At 39.5% G+C, this 22,737-nt stretch overlaps 1 protein-coding gene across 7 annotated transcripts in view; it reads left to right on the top strand.

The window, feature by feature from the left end:
- The first annotated feature begins 48 nt into the window (after positions 1-48).
- Positions 49-22,737, top strand: part of FAM76B (family with sequence similarity 76 member B) — a 31,473-nt gene continuing 8,784 nt past the window's right edge. Inside the window, exons 1-10 of one of the 7 annotated variants that reach the window (XM_039521029.1) lie at positions 135-277; positions 1,773-1,837; positions 2,262-2,316; positions 4,324-4,479; positions 5,089-5,152; positions 5,680-5,876; positions 9,215-9,262; positions 9,455-9,535; positions 10,186-10,321; positions 16,501-16,602. In XM_039521029.1, coding sequence (XP_039376963.1) covers positions 4,406-4,479; positions 5,089-5,152; positions 5,680-5,876; positions 9,215-9,262; positions 9,455-9,535; positions 10,186-10,321; positions 16,501-16,602 — 702 coding nt within the window. In that variant the 5' untranslated portion in view covers positions 135-277; positions 1,773-1,837; positions 2,262-2,316; positions 4,324-4,405. The other 6 variants (XM_039521030.1, XM_039521026.1, XM_039521025.1 and 3 more) reach the window with 6 other exon arrangements.

Here is a 22,737-nt window from a genome sequence, read left to right as displayed (position 1 = left end):
CCAATCAAATTATAACTATAGCAGTTTGCCCAATAGAAGGGGAAGGTTTGGCGGAAGGGGCGTAGCCTCGTTCTCAATCGCTTGCCCTGACCAACCGAATCGGAGAAGAGTAGTGACGTCAAGGTTTGTTGTTGAAATAAGATATTTCTTGCTCAGGCGCATATCGCGGCCGGCGGAAGAGGACGGTCTTTGTCAGGGTGCTCGCGTGTTCTCTTAGCCAATGAGAAATCAGAACAGGCCTTGAGCAGGCCAATCGGAGCAGCGAGTGAAGAAGAGGGTAAGAGATCCAATCAATAGAAACCGCAGGACGTGAATCCGAGCTTTGATTGGTTACTGCAGGTGCGGGCGGGGTTTACCATTGGGTTACAAGGTTTGAAGGTTGGCTTGGCGCGCGGCGTTGATTGGCTGGGGTGCGTGTGGGCGGGGCCGGCAACGGGGCGACGCCGATGCCGACACAAGGAAGCGGCTTCGCGGCCCAGGCTCTGCGCGGGGCCTAGCGGCGCAGCGGGCACGGCTGGAGGCCGCGGGCGGAGGGTTATTGGCGCGCTTGGGCCGTTGGCGTCGGCCCCGCCTCCCTCCCTCCCCGCAGCTCGCGCCCTCCCTGTCGGCGGCGCGGATGGCTGCGGCGGCGGCGGCCCCGGCTCTGTACGCCTGCACCAAGTGCAACCAGCGCTACCCCTTCGAGGAGCTCTCCCAGGGCCAGCAGCTCTGCAAGGTCCGCCGGGGCCGGGGCCGCGGGTTCCGCCCGCTCGGGGGGTGGGGGTGCGCCGGGGGGCCGAGGCGGGACCGGTAGGTTGGAGGGGAGGCCAGGGAGAGGCTGGGGGTGCTGAGGCGGGGGGCAGCCGAGAGGAGGAAGTGGAGGGAAGGGGAGCAGGAGGGGACCAGAGGAGAGGTTGAGGGTGGGGGGCAGGAGGGGGAAGAAGAAGGGGGGCTGAGGGGGGCTGTTACTGGGCACAGGGTTTCTGTCGCTACCCCATCTGCTCCCCGCCTGCCCCTGTCTGTAATGCTCCGCCAGCTCCTTGTTCAGGACAGCCAGTCCCCCGGCTTCCGATGATGCCCGAGGGGGCCTTTTTGCCCTGGCGAAGGGATGAGCCAGTGCGAGCTCTCGCACCACTTTACAAAACCAGCTGCACTCCCAGCATCTGGCTCTGCTCACCGGTCTGCCTAGAGCTACAGCCTGGGTGAGCCAGGATGCAGTGCCATTGTAGTGTCACTTCTGGGCTATGGTTAAATACTAGCACTTACCTTCACCCCCACACCAGCGTTGAGCATTAGTCACGCTAATCCTCTGCTTAGCTCTACCTGGAAGAAAATGATAATAGTGGGTTTTAAACATCCCTCCTTCAAAAATTGTTTTCTGTTTTATGATAAATGTCATAGCCCCTTCACGCTCTCTGCATTCTGTTTCCTGTGGGGAAAAAAGGGGTTTTGTTCTTTATTAAATCTGTTACATGGGACAGTTGCTACAAAAGTAGGTGTCGGAGAACAAGTTGTAGGATAAACTATTGCGTGTGTAGTTTTTTTTTTAAACCACTCAAGCATGAATGTATAGTGCGTAGCGGATGTATAAAATAACAATATATAAAAGCTATGTGAAGAAGTCAGATGAGACTAACTTGTAATGTAACTTGCATCCGACGAAGTGGGCATTCACCCACGAAAGCTCATGCTGCAAAACGTCTGTTAGTCTATAAGGTGCCACAGGATTCTTTGCTGCTTGTAATGTCATGGTTGTTTGCTTTGATAAATAGTGACTGACATTTTTCTTTCAGGAATGTCGAATTGCACATCCCATTGTAAAATGTACTTACTGCCGATCAGAATTCCAACAAGAGAGGTATGTATGTGTTCTGAAACTATTTCAGCCTTCAGAAAGGAGTATTAAATTGGCACCAAACACTTCCTTCATGTGTGTGGCTAAAATCTCAACTCCACAAACATTGCTGTGGATTATCAATAATATCTGCAGAGAAACACTGTCCCTTAAATCATGTGTTGCAATAATGCAAATAATTATCAGTGAAAGTATTAGGCTTTTGGAAGTGAATTCTATGAGTTGGCATTAAACTTGCTTTCTGTAGTCCCCCAAATGTACTATATAAACATAAAAGAAGGCAGACTCCCTCCATACCTGGTTTGCTTTAACTAGACATTGGGTGTAGCTTATGTTTGTATGCATATTATGTGGTAATTGCATATGGGAAAGAATTTGAAATTTTGTGCTTGTTGTTAAATTCAACTTTGCAAAATCTTCTCTCTAGCAAAACTAACACAATATGCAAGAAATGTGCCCAAAACGTGAAGCAGTTTGGAACGGTGAGTTGGCAGTTCATTGTCAAAAATACATACAAATTTCAGTTAGTCTACAGAGGCAAAACATGTTGCAAAGAGTATCTTGGTATTATAAGGTTATTTAGATTGTCATTAGTTAAGATTGTAAAATATTTTCAGTTATAGACACTTTTTTACACACACATATCCCTCTTCCTGAAAAATTAAGCTTTTGGAATTGAAGTTTCTGTGCTTACTCTCTGACCTAAGAAAAATCCTCTGAAAAGCTTAAGGAAAAAGCCCTCAGCTATTTGTGTTTTTTTTCCCACTTATAAAAATTGGCATACTTTTTTCACAAAATTTAAAAAATGGTTCAGTTTCAAACGATTCATTCAGGGAAATTCACAACCAACTTTGGTAGTTATGAATCATTGAAACTTGTTCATCCTGCACATGTAGTAGAAATTAAAGTCTGTGTGCATTTTATATGTACACAGTAAATCCCTGCCTGTTTTCATAAATGCTCACTTAACAAGATATGCTGCTAGCTATCTGAGAGGCATAGTGTTCCCTTACTATTTTCTAATGAGTGACTCAATGTGAAAATCTGGTTATGCAGTATGAAGGTTCCATTATTAAATAATACAAAAATGAAGGTTCCGAAGGAATGTTGACTCCATGTGCTGTCAAGCGTACCATCAAATTCTATTTGTGTAATGCGGCCTGGTTAATATTACTGTAGGAATGATTTATATTTCCTCATCTTTATTTGTAACTTAGTGCTGTGTTAGAAAAGTTTTGCATGTAATAGTTGAGTCCATATTCATGAACAGTTAAATTACACTGTATGCTTTTAAAGAAGGCATTGTTGGTAATGCATAGCAATTTCTCAAGTGAACAGAAGCACTTAAATCTTGTAAACTATGCCCTTAGAGTAACACATTTCTACATGAGATTCAATGTATTATACTAGTTCAGTGTAAAAATTACCAGCATGTAATTTACCCAGCTCTTTGTAAACTTAAACTGGATAAAGTAGGATCTCTTTTGGAAGTTCGAAAGGGTTGTAATACATGTCACCAAGCATAATATAGGTGCACTAACATTTGGGGCACTACTTTATCAAAAAAAGCAAAATAAGGTCATATATGAACTAGAAGGGAATTTTTTAGAAACTGATTACTGTAATTTTTAGTTTCTAATTGCAGGTCTTTATTGGCTTCATTTTACAGTAAAGGTTAAACTCAATTAACTGACCTTAAGGCCTGGTCTACACTGGGGCGGGAGTGGATGGATCTAAGATATGCAACTTCAGCTACGAGAATAACATAGCTGAAGTAGACTTATCTTAGATCGACTTAGAATCACTTAGTTTGCGTCCTCGTGGTACGGAATCGACGGCCACTGCTGCCCCGTCGTCTTTGCTTCCGCCTCTCACCGAGCTAGAGTTCAGCAGTTGACGGGAGAGTGCTCGGGGATTGATTTATCACGTATACATTACACGCGATAAATCAATCCATCTATAAGGGATCGCTCTCTGCAGATCTGGCAGGTAATGTAGACTTACCTTAGTTAGCTGAAGGTTTGTTTTACTCCCCATAGAGTTGTAGGAGCAGGCTTTATATCTGAAGCCTGTGCCTGCAGTGCTCAAGTCCCTTGGGTAGCTGAAGGGTCGTCTTTGTTCTCAGAAACCTTCAGAGAAGTGCAAATGATCTAATTACTCTTTTTAGGTTTAGGTAGATTTCTCGACAGAAAAAGTGTTTGACCTGGTAAATTGGAGAAGGCAACATCCAAAAAAGTATGCACTTCTTTCACAGAGCATGTACGCAGGTTTGTGTGCAAAACACTGTTTTTTGTCTCAGTTGAGCTAGCATCACTTTAAAACATAGCAAAAAAACTAGGGCCATCATTGATTTAAATATCAAATTTTCCTACTGTTCTTACCTTCAACTTCTAAAGACTAGTTTAGAAGCATGATTTTTTAATAATTGTAGTGCTAATTTGTTAAGCACTTTTTAATGTACTAATTTCTAATTCACCATTATTTTTCAGCCCAAGCCTTGCCAGTACTGTAATATTATTGCAGCATTTATTGGCACTAAATGCCAGCGTTGCACAAATTCAGAAAAGAAATATGGACCACCTCAGACGTGTGAACAGTGCAAGCAGCAATGTGCTTTTGATCGCAAAGAGGAGGGAAGAAGGAAGGTATGCTTTGATGTGGTGGTACTGTAAAGGCTGGATCTGAAAACAAAAGATACAGTTCGAAATATTTCCCTCTTAAAAAATAGCAGGAGTTAATTTCACAAGTAGCAACGTGGAATAAAGAGAATTTAGTTAGGCTTTCTAACATAAAGATCTGACATAGCATTCTGTATTAAACTTTTGAGTCGTGGCGATTCAATGCTTCTCTACTGACTTATTCTGGAATAAATTCATTATTTTTTTAATAAACCAAAAATAATCTGACCATGGCAGTCGAGTAGTCTGTTTTTTTTAACCCCTCCCCCTAACCTTCAACACTACAAATTTCCTTAGCTTGGATCTGCCACTTCCACCTTGTCCTATCCTTCAGTTTGCAAGGGTTCCTTTTAACCATAGAATATGGATGAAGAGAGGAAAGAGACTGCTCTCAGCAGACCTGTGCATTTTAATTTCTTAGAGGGGCACTTGCCAAAACCATTTGTCCAGAAAGTGGTGGTGAAATGACATTATGGGTGATCACACTTTTTAATTGAACTCCAGAACAGTGCTGTCAACAAGAAACTTCTTTTCTCCTTAACTGCTAAAAAATAATTTACTTGGTTTGTATTGCAGCTGGTCTAAGCATTCTGATGCTGCCCTGAGTAAAGAAGACTTGAGTGGCTGCATGATGCCTAAAGTAAAAAATTTACTTAGGAGTAGGGATTTTCCTCTTTTTTGTGGGAGAGAGGGGTTGGCATTGGGGAAGGAATATTTTACATATGTCCAACACATGTTATATAGCCACTTCTACAAGGCAACTAAAATGCTGAAGAGGAGAGAATTCACTTTTCAGAAGTGTAACTTAACTAGAAAAGATGATGCAGTATGTTGAGTTGACTTCATTGGTGTCATTTATTGTAGAAGGTAACTACTGGCCTTCATTGCCACGTCCCACAGTGTATAGTAAATAAAAAAAATTGCAGCACAAAAATGGACTGTTACTAACTTTTCTAACTTTTTTGTGTATATTAAAGAATAAAATCCATATTCTGGAGTCCCAGTAGTGGTATTTGGTTGTAAAGGTTTAGCCAAAAGTCTTAACTGGTTTGGTTAGAATTCTATCTATTATCCCTGTGCAAGTCAAAGTAGAGTTTTTCCTCTAGAGTTATCTTTCTCCTAGCACTAAGTACAGTTGCCCACTTTTTGTGAATTTTTTCCTGAAAGGTTGATGGGAAGCTGTTGTGTTGGCTTTGTACGCTGTCCTACAAGAGAGTACTGCAGAAGACAAAGGAACAGAGGAAGAGCCTAGGGTCTTCACATTCTAATTCGTCATCCTCGTCCCTTGCTGAGAAAGACCAGCATCATTCGAAACACCATCATCACCACCACCATCATCATCGTCACAGCAGCAGCCATCACAAGTAAGTACTCTGAAACTTTATGGAACTTGAAAAATCTTGTAATTTTTATGTGACAGGATTAGTAGTGAAACAAAAGTAGCTGTTTACATTACTGAATTGAAAATAGGAATAACATTTTGTGAATTTATTCCACAAACCCAGCAGAGTTTCAGTATTGCTATAAATGGAATGGACTAGAATTGACTTAGTAGCAAGGAAAACCTTTTGGCAGTCTAATTACTAGCTGATGTTGAAACTGCCCATAAGTCTAGAAATGCTAATAGGGTTACTTATCTGAGAAGCAGATAAATGATGTCATGGCACCATCTTCAGGCTAGAAGCAGTTCACCTCTGATTTTCCCCAATTATTATAGTAAATGTAATTCTTGCCAGAATATCCAATGGTAACTGACATTCATGGAGTTACCTGCACACTCTAAGGCACCCCACCTTTACCCTTCTGTGGGCTCAAGGCGTAACCCGGTTAATTTAGGCACCTGCATGCTTTCCTAGGGCCAAAGGCACCTGCCCTTACCCAGTTCTTAGGGCTCGGAGAGTGATCTTCTACATGTTTGCGAGGCCTTTTACCAGTGAAAGAGCCTTACACAGTAATAGTCTTAATCTCTTTATTAACAGTTACCAAAACAGAACACACACACACACCATACAGTGCTCACCACTCCCAATAAGGCAGATGAACTTTTCCTGGTGGCCTGTCAAGATCAGGCCAGCTGGGGCTCCTCCAACTTCTGCACAACATGGTTGGCAAGGTGTCGAGGTCTGGCAGCTCTGATCTTGGGCTGTGTCCTGGAGTTGGTTCCAAAGAACTTCCTTTTGGACCCCCAGTTTGTATAGTTAAACTTGAATCTGCTTAACTATATCTAGGGCCCTGCCAAATTCACAGCCATGAAAAATGCATTATGGACCTTGAAATCTGGTCTTTTGTGTGCTTTTATCCTATACTGTACAGATTTCATGGAGGAGACCAGTGTTTCTCAAATGGGATCCTGACCCAAAAGGTGGCTGCGGGAGGTAGGAGGGCTGCAGTATTGCCACCCTTACTTCTGCGCTGCCTTTGGAGCTGTGCAGCCAGAGGGGGGGTGGCTGCTCTAAAGGCAGTAGCGCAGGAGTAAGGGTGGCAATACCATGCCATCCTTATTCTGTGCTGCTGCTGTGAGTTGTTCTGTCTTCAGAGCTGGGCTCCTGGCCAGCAGCCGCCGCTTTCTGGCCAGCCAGATCTGAAGGTAGCGCCGACACCACCAGCAGCACAGACAGGTAGTGGTACCGCAACCCCCCTACAATAAGCTTGCGACCTCCCTCCCCCCGCACTCCTTTTTGCATCATGACCCCTACAATTACAACAGTATGAAATTTCAGATTTAAATATCTGAAATCATGAAATTTACGATTTTAAAAATCCTATGACCGTAAAATTGACCAAAATGGGCCATGAATTTGATAGGACCCTAGCTATACCTTAACCAACCATTTTAAACTAAAGTACTACAAAATAATTCTTTTACCAGTCCGAACATATTGCAAAACAGTTCTTCACTCAATCATACCCCACCACCTTAGTTGATTTAAATCTTGCAAAATTAGTTATGCAACATACAGAAACAATCAAAGAAACAGACAGAAACCATACAGCTAAACAATAGGGAAGTAAGGACCATAAAGACAAAACAATAAAGAAATGTAGATTTCACAGTCACAACTGTTAAAATGATTCCTTGCCAGGCAGAATGCTATCAAGCAAAGTTTTCTTTCAATGTCTTAAGATCTGTTTCTTTATCTGGTGGTGGGTGGGTACTATTAGGACGGGATCTCCATCTTAACAGACAAATATTTCATTGTTTTAATGTAATTTAGATGGAATGTGATGATGTGATTTTTCTGCTCTTTTAGCTCATGGCAGCTGCTCCCCTAATGTGGCTGCAGAAAAAGGCCTCAGACCTTATAATGGGTGGCTGTCACATCAGTAGCAGGGCAATGCTATTGTCATTTTAATTATTTTAAACTTGTCACTCTAATCATGCTTCAGAGTGTTTTGCAGCTGTCTGGCTGTGGGTTAAACAGTGTACCAATTTCTTTGTCCATGTAGCTCTAGTTTTGTCCACTTGTAAATACTTATCAGTCTTTGTAGGCAGCTGCTTCCTAAGATTTAGTGTTTGTTTTACCATTCTGTTAAAAGGACACTGGTGTAAGAATCATACAGATGTTATCTGTAGGCTTGAAATAGTTGTACTTTAGCACCTCTTTATAACATTTTGTATTTCTCAGATTGAACAATGAAAAATTATAGCTGGAATGCATGGATTCCTACGGCCACCCTAAACATTTTCATTATAAACTTCATTTTTCAGTTGCTAAAGACATTCTTACTATCTTCTAAGCTTAAACTTTTGCAGGTCTGATCTAACAAAATATTACTTTTTTAAAGGGGAAAATTGGTTCAATTGCTCTTGAAAATGAAGACCGGGGAGGGGAAATAAATTGCAATTTTCCCGTTATATCTCTGTCAGAAGAAGAAAGTGACTTTTGGCAAGCAAATTAATTTTAGGAAGGATAGGTGCCTTACAATGTCTGATGAAAATCCATTTTGACTTACCCAAGATATAACTGGTTAAATCTTATTTTTAAATAACTTATTGGTGTCATAAAGAGAAGAACTTCAGTGTGTATGCATGTATTTGCTTATATTTATTAAAATGCACAGTTCCAAACTTAAACAGAGTTGATAGCTCCAATCAACAGGCACCTTCCTTTGTAAACCGCCTCTGTGGTTTCCCATCAACTTGCACTATCCAGTTTTATTAGTATTGTTGGTAGGGCAGTGTGCACATAGAGGTTTAAAGTGTGTAATGAATTAAATTGGGCTGTGCAGGAGCTCAGTTTCATTCAATGCAGTCTTCTAAGTTGCACATATGTTGAGCGTAACCATTTCACTTGTGCTCTCCGGTCAGCTTACGTTGGAAATGAATGAAGGTACAACTTCTACTTTAAAAAAAAAAAAAAAAATCAAGTTCTGTTCAAAATTGTCAAGTATTAAAATAATATAAAGTTTGCAGAAGTAGGAAATACTAAAACAAAGACTGAATTGTCAACCCTAATTCTGCCCCTTGTGCCTTATGATAGCATGCAATAGTTTAAAGACTGTTTTCAAATGAGCCTGGCCTTGATGAGGAGTAATCCCAAATGTGCTTACTAGGTGCCTTGCTAATTAGCCATCCAATTAAAAATTCATAAACTGAGCTGCTCTGCTGCACAAAACTTAGATATGGATGCTTTTTCAGTTACAGACAGTGGTAATGGAAGTTGACCTGTTGCTGAATGTGTATTAATTGCATGTATTTCAGAATCAGCAATCTGAGTCCAGAACAAGATCAGGGAATGTGGAAACAGAGGTAATTACACTGCCCATTTCTGAATTTGTATTCTTTATTTGAAAGGTAATTTTTTTTCATACTTGCATCTCTGATTGTTCAAGACTAATCTCTATGTGTATGAGTCATTTTATATGTAAATAATAGGTTGGTCAATTTTGCAGTCTGAGACAGTTCTGCTTTTGATTTATAATATTTGTTGTTTGATTTCAGCCATAAATCCTCTGCAGCTATTCAGAATGAAACTCCAAAGAAAAAACCCAAACTGGAATCCAAGCCATCCAATGGAGATAGGTAAATTTATATTCTACAGCTGAGATAGTTGAACCAAGTAGGCCATCGGTTTGCTGCCAGTTGCTGTTTTTGTTTGGCAGATTAGAAAGGCGAAAAATTACACTTTCATCCTGGTAACTTTTAGGGTTTTATGGCAGAGTGCTGTCAGTCAGTTGAATGTTTATCAGTAGAAAGCTGGCACCATTTTTGTAGCTGCTTTGGGAAAAGGGAAGCAAAAGTAGAGCATAAGGCCACAGTTACCAAACAAAGAATATTCTGACATCAGTGGCTTTTTTCAGAAGGACACAGATTTTGAATCTGGTGCTTTAAACTGATGTAGTATCTAGAAAATGTCTTTGGGCCTAAATGTGTGAGACTGAACAACTTATTCTGTCTCTGATCAACAGTTGGAATAAATGTACAAAGAGGCTGCTTCACTTAAGAAGAATTTGACCCCCTCAAAGCTAATACTCAATTATATTTCTGCAGGTGTATGTAATGTGTGCCATTAGTAAGGTAATTTGCCAGTTGCATCCATTTCTGTCAGGTACATACTTTTTTTGCATTAGTCCTTAAGGATTTTTGTGGAATTGTTAATTAAGCAATTTGAACTTTTGAAAAATGTGTTATTCTGTTGATGTTGCAAGTAACAGGGTTTTTTTTTATTTTAGTAGCTCTATAAATCAGTCAACAGACAGTGGGGGAACTGACAACTTTGTCCTCATAAGTCAGTTGAAAGAAGAAGTGATGTCACTCAAACGTCTTTTGCAGCAAAGAGATCAGACTATCTTAGAAAAAGATAAAAAGGTAAAGGCTACAGCTGCTTAATAAGACCTTTATTAATTTTTTTGTTGTATCTTGCAAACTCAAGGAGCTGTCAACCTTACAGTTTGAATGTTAAAACAAAATTAATACCAGAAATTTGTTTTGTGAATAGAGATTATAACATTACCAAATTGTCCTTCTAAAAAGTTAAGTAGCAGACTTACCCAGCTTGGATGTATTTTAGCTGTAAGGCAGCTCTCCCTGAACGTAATGACTAGTATGAAATGTATACAAGAGACCCACCTTTCAGGCAGCTTACTGTCTTAAAAACAGTCCCAAATATTTTCATTTTGCTAAACCTTTATTAGAAGCTCATCTCTTAAGCAACTGACTTGTTGGCCAGTTTAAGGTTGTGTCCTTGATGTAAATGGGTGCTGTTGGGACTGCAATGTTAGGTTCTTGTATTGGTATATTGAATCTTTGAGGCTAAACTAATTAATCTGGGCCACTTTTAGAATGCTTAGAAAGTCCTTATCTCTAGCTATTCAGTGGCTAAAGTGAAATGAATTGGGCAGTCCAATTCATAATACAAAAGCTACCATTACCTTTTCTGGTAGTCCCTCAGTGCTTGCCCTCTGAAGAGTTTTTTGTCAAATTCTCACTGAATTCAGTCAGTGGGAGGCCTTAAATCAGTATGAAAACTGAAACTACAGTTTGACTCTTTTTAAATTTGATCTAGGTGAAACACCAAAAGGGCAGTGTGAGGAAGCTTAGGTGAACAGTTGGAGTACAAAGTGGGCACACAGTAATGTGCATTTGTGCCCTTTTTACAAGCAAAACACTAAACTGAATTTTGTTGCTCTGTTTTTATATTCTGGAATCATTGGTCTTTGCGCATAGTTTCACCTTACAGTACAATTTTCATTAAATAACTGTTTCACTGAAAGCTAATGCAGTACTTAATCTGGCTGGTCCCATTTATTAACATTAATGTTCATATGTCCCCCTTTGATTTCACTTCATGTACTCTTAACTTGGTGGTGGTTGAGTTCCAAGCATTTGTCAGAACACTTATCTTTAACTCTAGAATAGTGATTGTTGGTGCAATTAGCCCTTTTACATAAGCACTATAATCAAATAACTAAGACGACCAGTGAATAGATACTGTAGCTAAACATTTACAGAGTGTGTGTATATATAATACTGTGAGCTGTTTTAATACAGTTCTTCACTGGTCCAACTTTCTCCATAACTCACCAAGAAGATATTTGATAGAACTGATGTTTTGCTAATCATATTAGCTAGGAGGTCCAGTTTGGTGTAGATTAGAACAGACAAAATGCAGCTCACAGTTTGAATGATTGAGAAGACAGAGGACAATACTTGTGTTAGAGGCAATGATTAGGCTCATGCTACATTTTATTTGTCACTTAATGTTGTGATTGCAAAATCCTTGTTTCAGAATTGCTAGCTGAGCCATTTTAAATATAGCTATTCATTACTTTAAGGTGCAGAGGATGTATTATAGAATATATTCTACTTTTGAAAATGTAAATTCACTTTCCTCTGTGGCGGATTCTCACTCCTGGGTCTCGGCTCCTTAATGCAAAATAGCTGGAACTCCCCACGGTTTAGGTCAGCAGTAGCAAATAGCAGCACAAGTAGTCCTCAGCTAGTGGTGGTATGATATCTCATGATTTAACCACTACTCTCAGAACCTTCCAGTTTCTTTTTGATCTTGATAGCTCTCCACAGGAGCTGCACCTCTTCAGCTCTTTAACACTCAGTACCTAACTGTTATGAATATATTTTTGTCTTCACATTTTTTCTTACCCTGTGGCCTCTGTTTCCCTAGGAGCATTGATAAGGTTGCCAACCTCTGGGGATCATAGAGAAACTTCTGTTTGGCCTGAGTTTTTGTTTTGGCAACTTGTGCTTCAGCGTCTTAGTATTACTGTTGTTAGAACCTTTTTCTTGGCACCTCAGTTCTCTGAACTTCAAAGCTTTTTCAGGTATTAATTTCTTTCAGAATAACATCCATTTCCTCAGCACCTGGGTGGGAAGGAAGACCAGTATCTGTGTGGCTGAAAGGTCCATTATAAATGATCATATTTACAGAATCCTCAGCCTGGGAGTTAATAATTCAAAGTAGTGGGACAGCATGTGCATGGCCTTCAGATGTTTGCCTTGTGCACCCAAGCACTGAGAAATGTCTTGAAGCCCTCCTTAACACATTCCCCAGAGACTCCCATAAGTTCAGCATGTGGCCAGCCTGGTAAGCTCTGAAGGAAAAAATATAGAAATACAAGCCTTAATCAGCCTCTGACCACCTGGACTCTATGCCTGCAGTGCCCACATCTGTGCAGACCTTGTTTCCCTCTAAGCCCAGCAAACTAGTTCCCATGGGAGGTGAGGGGGGGGTGGATTCTGTTTCATCCCATCCAAATCCAAGGACTCTACCACAAATCAGGGTCTCAGCGCTCAATGTCTATGGTACTGACTTTTGTCACATCAGACTAGGAATTTTCTTTCAAACAAATAATTAGCAGGAGACACTAGAAGAGAGCTACCTGCCCTCCAACTCACCACTTTCAAAGACTTCAGGCAGCTTCACATTATAGACTGCAGCATCTTCTCTTCACATTGATTCAGGACAGGGAAGACTGCTTTGGGGAGCCTCCATGGTGTGTTCAGCAGCCTAGCCATGTCTCCCCTGGTGATTTCGTACAGTGTAGTGCCATCACTCTGATCCTTCATCAAGATAAGCCTCAGTTTGATACCTGTACCCCAGGATTGGCTCCTTCAGTGAACAAAGTACTGGCCTTTAATAGCAGTACACAAACCCCACAGCTCCTGTGTTGAGGGTCTGGGCACAGCCATTGTTGATGCCTTTTGAGATAGTTAATGTGCCAAAGTACCCCTGTGGCTCACTACTTTGCTGTCTTAGTAGAAGCATAATGTTGGTCAGGGATACAATATCTGCCTCCTGGATGCAGAACAGATTAACTGAAGGAGTAACAAGGCGTGCTCTAAGGATTTAACTTCCTCTAATGCATAAAGTTGGTGGGATCTGGATTAGCACCAGTCCAGGAATTTACAAGGGCCACAATTAGTATGTACATGGAACAAGAGCATCCATCCAGTAGGGTGGCCATATTCTTGCATCCTATTTTGGACCACTTGGCAAAGGTGTATTAGACAACTCACACTGCTTCTTTTGTGTCAAACATTGCTGAGAAGTACATACTGCCCAGGACTCTACCAGCAATGTCTCCCATCCCAGTGAAAAGCTTGGTGGTCAAGACAACCATGGCTAGAGAAAATATCAGGCAATTATCCTTCACATCAGAAACTGCCAGGCCTTCATGGCCCAATGGCATATTAAATACTGGGGAACTGACTGAATGTAGTCCACAGGACAGATACCAGGAGCTCAAAGATGGTGGATAAAAATGTGGGCCTGAGTCAGTACCGGGTGCAGTACTGCACTTTATATGCAAGTGACAAGGTACCAAGAGCTGTTGCCTCAGGAATGGATGTCTGTAGGTCTCCTTGCCTGCAAGTATCTGGGTTCCACAAGGAGATTCAGAAAAAATTCTGTTCTGAGAATATTACATAGCTGGTATGTCAGAAGATGAAGAATTACGTGTAGTTCTGCATCCCAGAAGATGTCATCTTGCAGGATTTTCACTTTCCCAACTCCATTCAGAGTGGAGAGGAATCTTTGTAAGGTTACTGCTTTTTCAACCCTTTTGTTATGACTGGCTTATTTGCCTCTGGGAGGCTTCACTTCCTGATAAACTTGACTAGAAGGATTCAGGGGTGGCACTACAGGTCTTAGATGGCTTGTGCTTCTGCCCACTGCCTTTGGGGATCAGTATGCCTCTAAAGCATTTATTTCTCCCTGTTTCATGCTTGGTATCTGAGACCTAGGGTCAAGGAACCTGTAAGGTAGTCTTCAGAGGAGAATTAAAAGATAAGTAACTTTTCTCTATAAACTTCACTTGTGATTTAATTCTCCTATCAATGCAATGTTTGCAGTGGCAATTATAGATTTCTTGGAATTTACACTCCATTTAGGAATGAGATATAATAGACTTATTCTTCAGAATCATTTTATTATGTCTCTGTAGATATTTGCCATGTAAATTACAACTTTATGCTAATTAACTGTTGCCATAGTCCCTTTTAGCCAGTATCCTGTACCTAACAATGGCCCGTAGTAGGGCTTCAGGGGAGTTTACAAAACAGGGCAATTATGCAGTAATTCACCCATCTTCCACCCGAGCTTCTGGTAGTCAGAGGTTGAGGGCCATCCTGAGCTTGGGATTGTGCTCTGACCATCTTGGCTAATAGCCATTGATGGACCTATGTTATACTTGTTATACTTTTGACCATCACAATGAGTTCCACAGGTTACTTGTGTGCTGTGTGGAAAAGTACTTCCTCTTGTTTGTATTAAAACTATTAATTTCCTTGTGTGACCCTTGGTTTTGTATTGTGTGAAAGAGTAAATAATGCTTCTCTATTCACTTTTCCAAACCAGTCTTGATTTTTATAGATTTAGTCATCTCTTTTCTAAGCTGAACAGTCTTACTCTTTTCCTTGTATGGAAGCCGTTCCATACCTTTAGTAATCTTTGTTGTCCTTCTTTGAACTTTGCACTATGTCCTTTTTTTGAGATGGGGTAACCAACACTTGACAGAGTATTCGAGGTGTGGGGACACCATGGACTTGCATAGTGGCATTATGATATTTTAACTATCCCTTTCCTAATAATTCCTAACATACGTTAGACTTTTTGACTGCTGCTGTGCATTGAGCAGAAGTTTTCAGAGAGCTATCCCTAGTGACTCCAAAGTCTATCTTGGGTGGTGACATTTAATTTAGAACCCACCATTGTATATGTATAGTAAGGATTATTTTTTCCAGTGCATTACTTTGCACGAATCAATGTCAAATGTTATCTGCTGTTCTGTTGCCCAGTCATCAAATCATGGAAATGGAAGAGACCTCCAGAGGTCATCTAGTCCAGTCCCCTGCGCTCATGGCAGGATTAAGTGTTAACTCAGTCAACCAGTTTTGTGAGATTCCTCTAACTTCTTGCAGTCTGCTTTGTACTTACTAGCATGAATAATTTTATATCATCTGCTAACTTTGCCACTTAACTGTTTACCTCGTTTTTCCAGATCATTAATGAATATGTTGAACAGCATGGGTCCCTATGCAGATCTTGGGGGAACCCCTCTGTTCACCTCTCCATTTTGAAAACTGACCATTTATTCCTATCACGTTTCTTGTCTTTCAACCACTTACTGATCCATGAGAGGACCTTTCCTCTTAACTCAGGGCTACTTAGTTTCCTTGAAACTTTGGTGAAACTTTCCTTTGGTGACAGACCTTGTCAAAGGAATTCTGAAAGTCCAGGTACACTGTATCAACACGCTTGTTGACTCCCTCAAAGAATTCTAGTAGATTGGTGAGGCATGACTTCTCTTTATAAATGCCACATTGACTAGTCCCCAACAAATCCTGTTTATGTATGATAATTCTGTTCTTAGTTTCTACCAGTTTGCCTGGTATTGAAGTTAGGCTCACTGACCTGTAATTGCCAGGATCTCTTCTGGAGCCCTTTTTAAAAATTGATGTTATAGTAGCTACCTTCCAGTCATCTGGGACAGAGGCTGATTTCAGTGACAGGTTCCATACAACAGTTAGTAGTTCTGCAGTTTCATATTTCAGTTCCTTCAGAACTCTTGAGTGAGTACCACCTGATCGTGGTGACTTATAACTGTTTAACTTATTAGTTTGTTCTAAAACCTCTTCTACTGGCATATCAATTTTGGACTGTACTTCAGATTTGTTGCCCAAAAAACAGCTTTGTGCCAGTGTCATAGCTAAGGCCTGTCAGACAAGTCTCATGGCTGAAAATAAAGCTGAGTATTGTAAATCAGTGTGATCCAATGTCTGAAAATACTTTGAAGGACTAGTCTTCCATATCCAGTTCCCAAATGGGACTTTCACATGTAAAAGAGATATTTGACTTGTGGTGTAATATATTTTTAACCATGTCAACACAAGAAGCAGGAAATGAAGAAAGTAGTCAGTGTCCCCGAGAAACTCTTTTTAGATCCATAAAATAATTTTTTGAGGCATAAGAGTTGGTTAAAAATACGTATGAGGTAGGCTTCCAAAATATCCTCATAGAAGTTGTTTCTTAGTTGACAGAGTTGAAGGCAGACTTTCAGTACCAGGAGTCTAATTTAAGGACAAAAATGAACAGTATGGAAAAAGCTCACAAGGAAACAGTGGAACAACTGCAGGTAAATACTTAAATAGTTTTAATTGCGTTGGTGTCAAAATATTTTGTATATTTGCTTTGAGAAATGAAATAGTTTAAATAGAAGCATTGTGCACCGTCATCCTTGCATGAGTTACCAGTCACTGAAATGGATGGGTCAGTTCCCATCTCTGACCTGTTACATGCTCACTCGCTCTCACTCTCTGAGTTACACCTGCATTATCTTCAGTTTTCTTTTCAAATGTAACCACTGGATAGATACTTTTTTAGAGCAATTGAGGCACATCCTCTCCTCTCAGGTAGTTCCTCATGCCCCCCTTCTCAAGGGGCATACCTCATACTTTAAGAAACACTGATATACCTGTTCTAGGTGATATAATGACCTAGCATAACTGCACGATTTTATTGCAGTGCAAGAAGCTAATCTTGCAATGATGTAACCCACATTGAAAGTACAACTGTTTAAGCAGCAGGAAAACCTGAAACGCTTTATAAATTCTAGACTGAACAGAAATATCTATCTACAATGCAGAAGATATATTGATTTTGCAAATCCGTGTGAGGGATTTGGCTTTATATCTTCCTTTATAAAACTAGTGGAAGATGTGGAGCTTAAATACCTACGCTGTGCTGAAAACTTCTGCCATTATGTTGATTTATTCTCAGGAACAGAAGTTTTATACGGGGGTGGCTTTATAACTTCAGCAAGACAGTTGTGCATGGCACTGTTGAATAATTGCTCCCTCCTATTCAAGAAGTTTGTTCATCTCTTTCTGCAGTGTATCACTGATGGATATAGTACTGGAATTAAGAGTAACTATTAGGACTTTTGAACAGTGTTTCTGTTATGTTTAAACAGAAGAGAAAGTGTTTCTATAAATCTTTCTTTTTATCTATATTACAGGCCAAAAACAGAGAACTACTCAAACAGGTTGCCGCACTGTCAAAGGGTAAAAAGTTTGATAAAAGTGGAAGTATACTAACATCTCCATGAGGAGATTACTACTCAATGTAAATTTGAGTAATTCTGTGAAGCCCTTAAAATCCTGTGTAGTGGAAAAATATTTTTGCACACAAGATTACTCGGCATATGTTTCCTACACATTTTTATAACTAATATGCAGCTTTTTAGTTAAACTGTTAAGATAAAGTACTTCAACTGGCTTGAAGAAATTTTTTATTTTACTTTTTTTATATTGGGAACTTTTTGCCAGCAATAGTATTTAACAGTTGCAGAGGGGTAATACAGTAGTTCTCTCTTTAAAACACATCATGCAATAACACAATAGGTGTACTTTCTACAGAGTTCAAAGCAGCAGCTGAATCCCTTAAACTATGCTAAGTTTGGCCAAAAGTTCAGTTTCAAGTTTGTAAATCTGCAAGGACAACACTTTTGGAATAGGAATATGGACACTGGGTTCTGGCAACTGTTCTTTTGCTTTGTATTAAAATATAGGACATTTAGGATGGAAATCATGGTGCTCTTAAATGAAACTCAAAAGATGTATACATATGTGTAAATACAATTGTAACAGTTATATTCTTAGTGATAACAAGTGAGTAACTAGTGTTTTACATTCTTGTGATAGGAATTTATTGAAAGATTATCTATTGTACAGTACCAGAGGCAAAGTGTGGTTTTTTTTTTAAGATTTACTGTAGACTTTTTTCTTGCAAGTGCCTTTCTCCAACTGTTTATTTATAGGAATGTTGGTATTTTGTACATAACGTTTTTGTTTTAAGATCATGTTTAATAAATGTTTGTGTATATATAAATGTGTGTACAGAGGAATCAAAAACAAAGATCAAAGTTGCTAGTGCAGTGCTTGAAGCAGCATTAAGAACTAGCCAATTGATGGACAGTGTGTATTGACTTTTTTAACCTTATTAGATTGCATCTGTGGGGTTTGTTGAATCTGGTTAGCGATTATTATGCCAAACACTTCCTAAATAAACAATTTATATGTTTTTTGCCACACTAAACTATAATGCTTTATGTATTTTTCCTGTTAGCCCAGGGCTAACTTTTTAAAATCGCATAGCGAGCATTGTACTCCCATGGTTATATCCTGAATTAGCAGTATAGTTAATACTCACTACTTTGTTTTTAAAACTTGCATATTCAGTTTGTCTTGGTTTTAACTGTACTTAGTTGTAACTTAAGGTCACTTTTTAAAAATTAAGTAATTAGATTGACATGTACTTAGTTTAGTAAAGATACACATCGAGAAAACAGTAGCCAAAACTGTAGTGGTCAGTACATAAATAAAGGGAATGGATGTGGTGTCAAATGAAAGCTTATTGTTCAACCCCTTGAATGGAATCTTCTGTTTTTTACATTCACTTAGTTCAGTTTTAGCTCTGCTCCTAATGGACATCAGTACAAGTGACTTAGTAGGATGAAACAACTTGGCATAACTGGAGTACACTGTTTAGGAAAGCAAGTTCTAAACCAGCCTGACTTGGAATAGTTAGTTGTCTGTCAGATGGTAGCTCTAGTTCAGATGTGGATGTTGATTTGGTGACTTGGGAGCTGCTTGCACTTCAGCTAGCTTTATTGTCTGATATCTTGCTGCTTGGAGGACTAATCTAAAGTCCTCTGGCTATCTACCCAGATGCTACTGAATTGTGAACAACTTCAACAGCTTAGAGAAGACTTAGTCTATGGAATAATTATAATTTGGAAAAATCAAGCTAGCTTGTTTCTTACAGTGAAGATGTATTTGATTTTTTTTTTGTACATGAAGATCAACTTTGTAAGTTTATAAAAACTGTTCTTTAAACTTACTAATAATGCTAGGATAGAAAATGCTGCTGCTATCCTATTGGGATGTTTGTATTGAGAGGTTTTTTAAAAAAAAATTAAGTTTTTTTTCTGACTTTCATTAGTTCAGAATAATATGTTGATACTGGGGACTTTTCTCTCCAGTTTACTGGCCACCAGTCCATGGTGCATGTGGATTTTAAAAACCAATTCAGAACCATGCACATCAAATTGATGAATTATCCCATTAAGTGATTCTTATTCAAACAACCTTGAGCTGCAATATAAATTCTTCTTTTTTTTTTTAAAGGAAAAGTTCATTATTATACTTGAGCTTTATAGATCCCAATACTAAAAACATTTAGGGGCTTCACAGTGTTTAGTTATAATTAAATACTTGATCTCTTTATTCTGTAACCGAATTTTTAACTTTAAATTTTAAAGTTTGTAAACTAGCAAATTGAATCCCAGTCCTGACGAATGCGATCCTGGAGCTGTAGGCTATTGACACAATGAACTGATGTTCTTTTAATGTTGATCTAGAAAGAGAGATGTTGTACTTGTAATGTGCTTTTTAGCCTGTTTTTAGTTGTCAATTAACATTGACAGGTGATTGCCACTTTGGCTCAAGTTATTTATGTATTTTAAGTCTGTGAATATTGCAGTCCCTTTTTAGATAGTATGTCTAAATATGCATCCTGCAGTGAAGCTATTCAGCTGTCCACATGTATAGACTATTGAAATACTGTATTGACACACATCTGATTGACATTTTGTACCTTTTTCTAAATCCAATATTTCACAATAAAAGCTTCTCAAAACATTTAGTTGCCTCTTTTATATTACTCAGTCATAATTTGTTTTAAACATCTGTAGTGGCAAACATTAACCAGAACTCAACATCAGTTGCGCTTTTAAGGGGAATCATGAAGGATCTGTTCAAAGAACTAAGCTGCCACGGAAATTACATACATAGAGCATTCTTCAAATTGTAACAAGTGATAATTTTGGAATAATTACCTACTTTAGTGATTCAATGTATTAAATTATTGCTATTCTGTATTACAATGTACAGAGTGATAATGCATGGAACTGCTTCAAGGCAGTGACTACATGTGTAACTCAAGAGAAATAGGCCCGGTATAGACCTGAAACTTAGGCCAACTTAGCTGCATCGCTCAAGGCTGTGAAAATTTTCACTCTCTGTGCGATGTAGTTAAGCTGACCTAACTTCCATTGTAGATGCAGCTATGCTGACAGAAGAGTTATTCCTTTGACCTAGCTACTGTCTGAAGAGGGTCAATTTACCACAGCGATGGAAAAAATCCCTTTTGTTGCTGAAGTGTCTGCACTACAATGGCTCTAGCTCCCACCCTGCAGTTGCGTTACAGTAATGCTTGTAGTGTAGACATACCCTTCGTGAGACTTTCTAAGCATTCAACAAAAACTTAGATGCCGTAAAATTGGGAAAGTTTAACTGAAAGATTCTCATCTAACTTAACAGAATTTCCTCATATTTAGTTTTGATAGAGCTGGTTCATTAAACTGCAGGCTATTTCTCTATTCCACATGCTTCACCTTCAAAAACCTGATTACTTCATTTTATCATCTTCTTATGTTCTCTCCAGAGAGAACAAGATATTTTATTGGAGTTTACTTTGCCCTGAACATCAGCCTTCCAAAATAGTGTTTCCATGATTTTCTTAAAGCCTGCTTTACATTAAACTCTTTTTACATATATGAACCATCCACATCACCATTCTAGGAAATGGGTTGGATGGGCTTATTAACGTATGGCATCTTAGAATTAATGTGAGGTCATAGCCTGTGAATTTTGAAACTGCTTAAACTGACCCACATTCCATTATTGGAAGGACTCCGATACTAATCTCACAATCTTCAGTATGTTGGCTTGGCTTGGCTCAGCTCAGGTGCCAGCCACTGCTATTACAAATCCTGTCATCACTACAATGAAACCAGTCTCCACAGAACAATGCTCTTAGGCCAGTGCAAACTTGGGTCAGGCCCAGAGCTGAAGAAGAGCTCTGTGTAGCTCACAAGCTTGTCTCTCACCAACAGAAGTTGGTCCAATTAAAAAAAAAAAAAAAAAAATTACCTCACCTACCTTGTCTCTAATTATGTGATTTTTAAAGCAGAGTGAGTTGCATGTGTGGACATTACTTATATAAACCAGGTTTAAAATGAGTCAACTTGAGTCACCGGATGAATCAGTAAACCCAATTAAAAGTGCCTGCACAGGGTTTTGTATTGTTTAATAAAATCTGATTTTAAATTGGTGCAAGTTGTGTATGATACAAGATCTCTGTTCTTGGCAGTTTGCAGCACCTCCAAGAAGCACTGAATTTACACTTTTTTTTAAACAAGTTGTGAATGCCAGTTGTCTCATCTGTTATCTTTAGCAGAGTAAAAAGTTGTGTGCAGCATCCTTATTTTGTATACATGTCCCTTTTTATTGTGTTCTTGAAGTTTGACCAGTCTGTAAAACTAGCATAATAGAAAGTAATAGTGGAGAATGCAGCATTTTACCTTAAGCTTTTCTACCAAGGAGCCCAACATTTGATAGCTGTTGGCAAAGTAAATGTGGCTTGTGTATCTTAAAGAACAAGCACTGCTACAAAGGTGCATCATGCAAAAGAAGTATTTAAAAAAAACAAATAACTCTTTAGTGTGTATGTACAGAAGAAACTGGGTGGAAAATATAACTGTTCACTTGAAAAGAGAGCACTCTATCCTACTGACCCACTTGAGGCAAGACAGGAGTTTCCGTTTACCTTACAAGTGACTTGACTTCACTTTGTCTACTTGCATTCTTAGGCGTGGGCCAGCAAATGTTCTTCAAAATAAGACACTAGCTGTATCATTGTACAGTCATAGAATTTTAAAGCTAGAGGGGACAAGCAGATCATTTAGTCTGACTCAGGTATATCGCAGGCCACCAACACCCTCCAGCACCCACACACTAACCCCCACAACCAGAATTAGACCAAAATATTACAGCCCACAAGAGATTAGACTGTTGGGTGCTGCAGGCAAAGAATAGGAGGGAGTGAGGTGTACCAGTCCTCAAGGCCCTTGCAATGGCAGGGAAGTGAGATATACCCAGTGACCTGCACCCCATGCTGAAGAGGAAGATGAAAAACCACCAAGGTGACTTCCAATCTGACTTTGGGGGAAATTCCTTACCAACCCCACATATGGTGATCCATTACAAACAGCATATAAACAAAAACCAGCCAGCCAAGCACCTGAGAATCCTGGTCCTCCCTGTCTAATGTCCCATCTCCAGCTATGGCCATCCCTCATGCTTCAGAGGAGATCAAACAAAAACTAAAATATAGTGGGAGGAAATTATGCCATTTTCATTGAGAGAGA

The sequence above is a fragment of the Mauremys reevesii genome, linkage group 1 (assembly GCF_016161935.1).
Source record: "Mauremys reevesii isolate NIE-2019 linkage group 1, ASM1616193v1, whole genome shotgun sequence".
In the NCBI taxonomy this organism is placed as follows: domain Eukaryota; kingdom Metazoa; phylum Chordata; order Testudines; family Geoemydidae; genus Mauremys; species Mauremys reevesii.
This window is presented reverse-complemented; position numbering and strand designations above follow the sequence as displayed.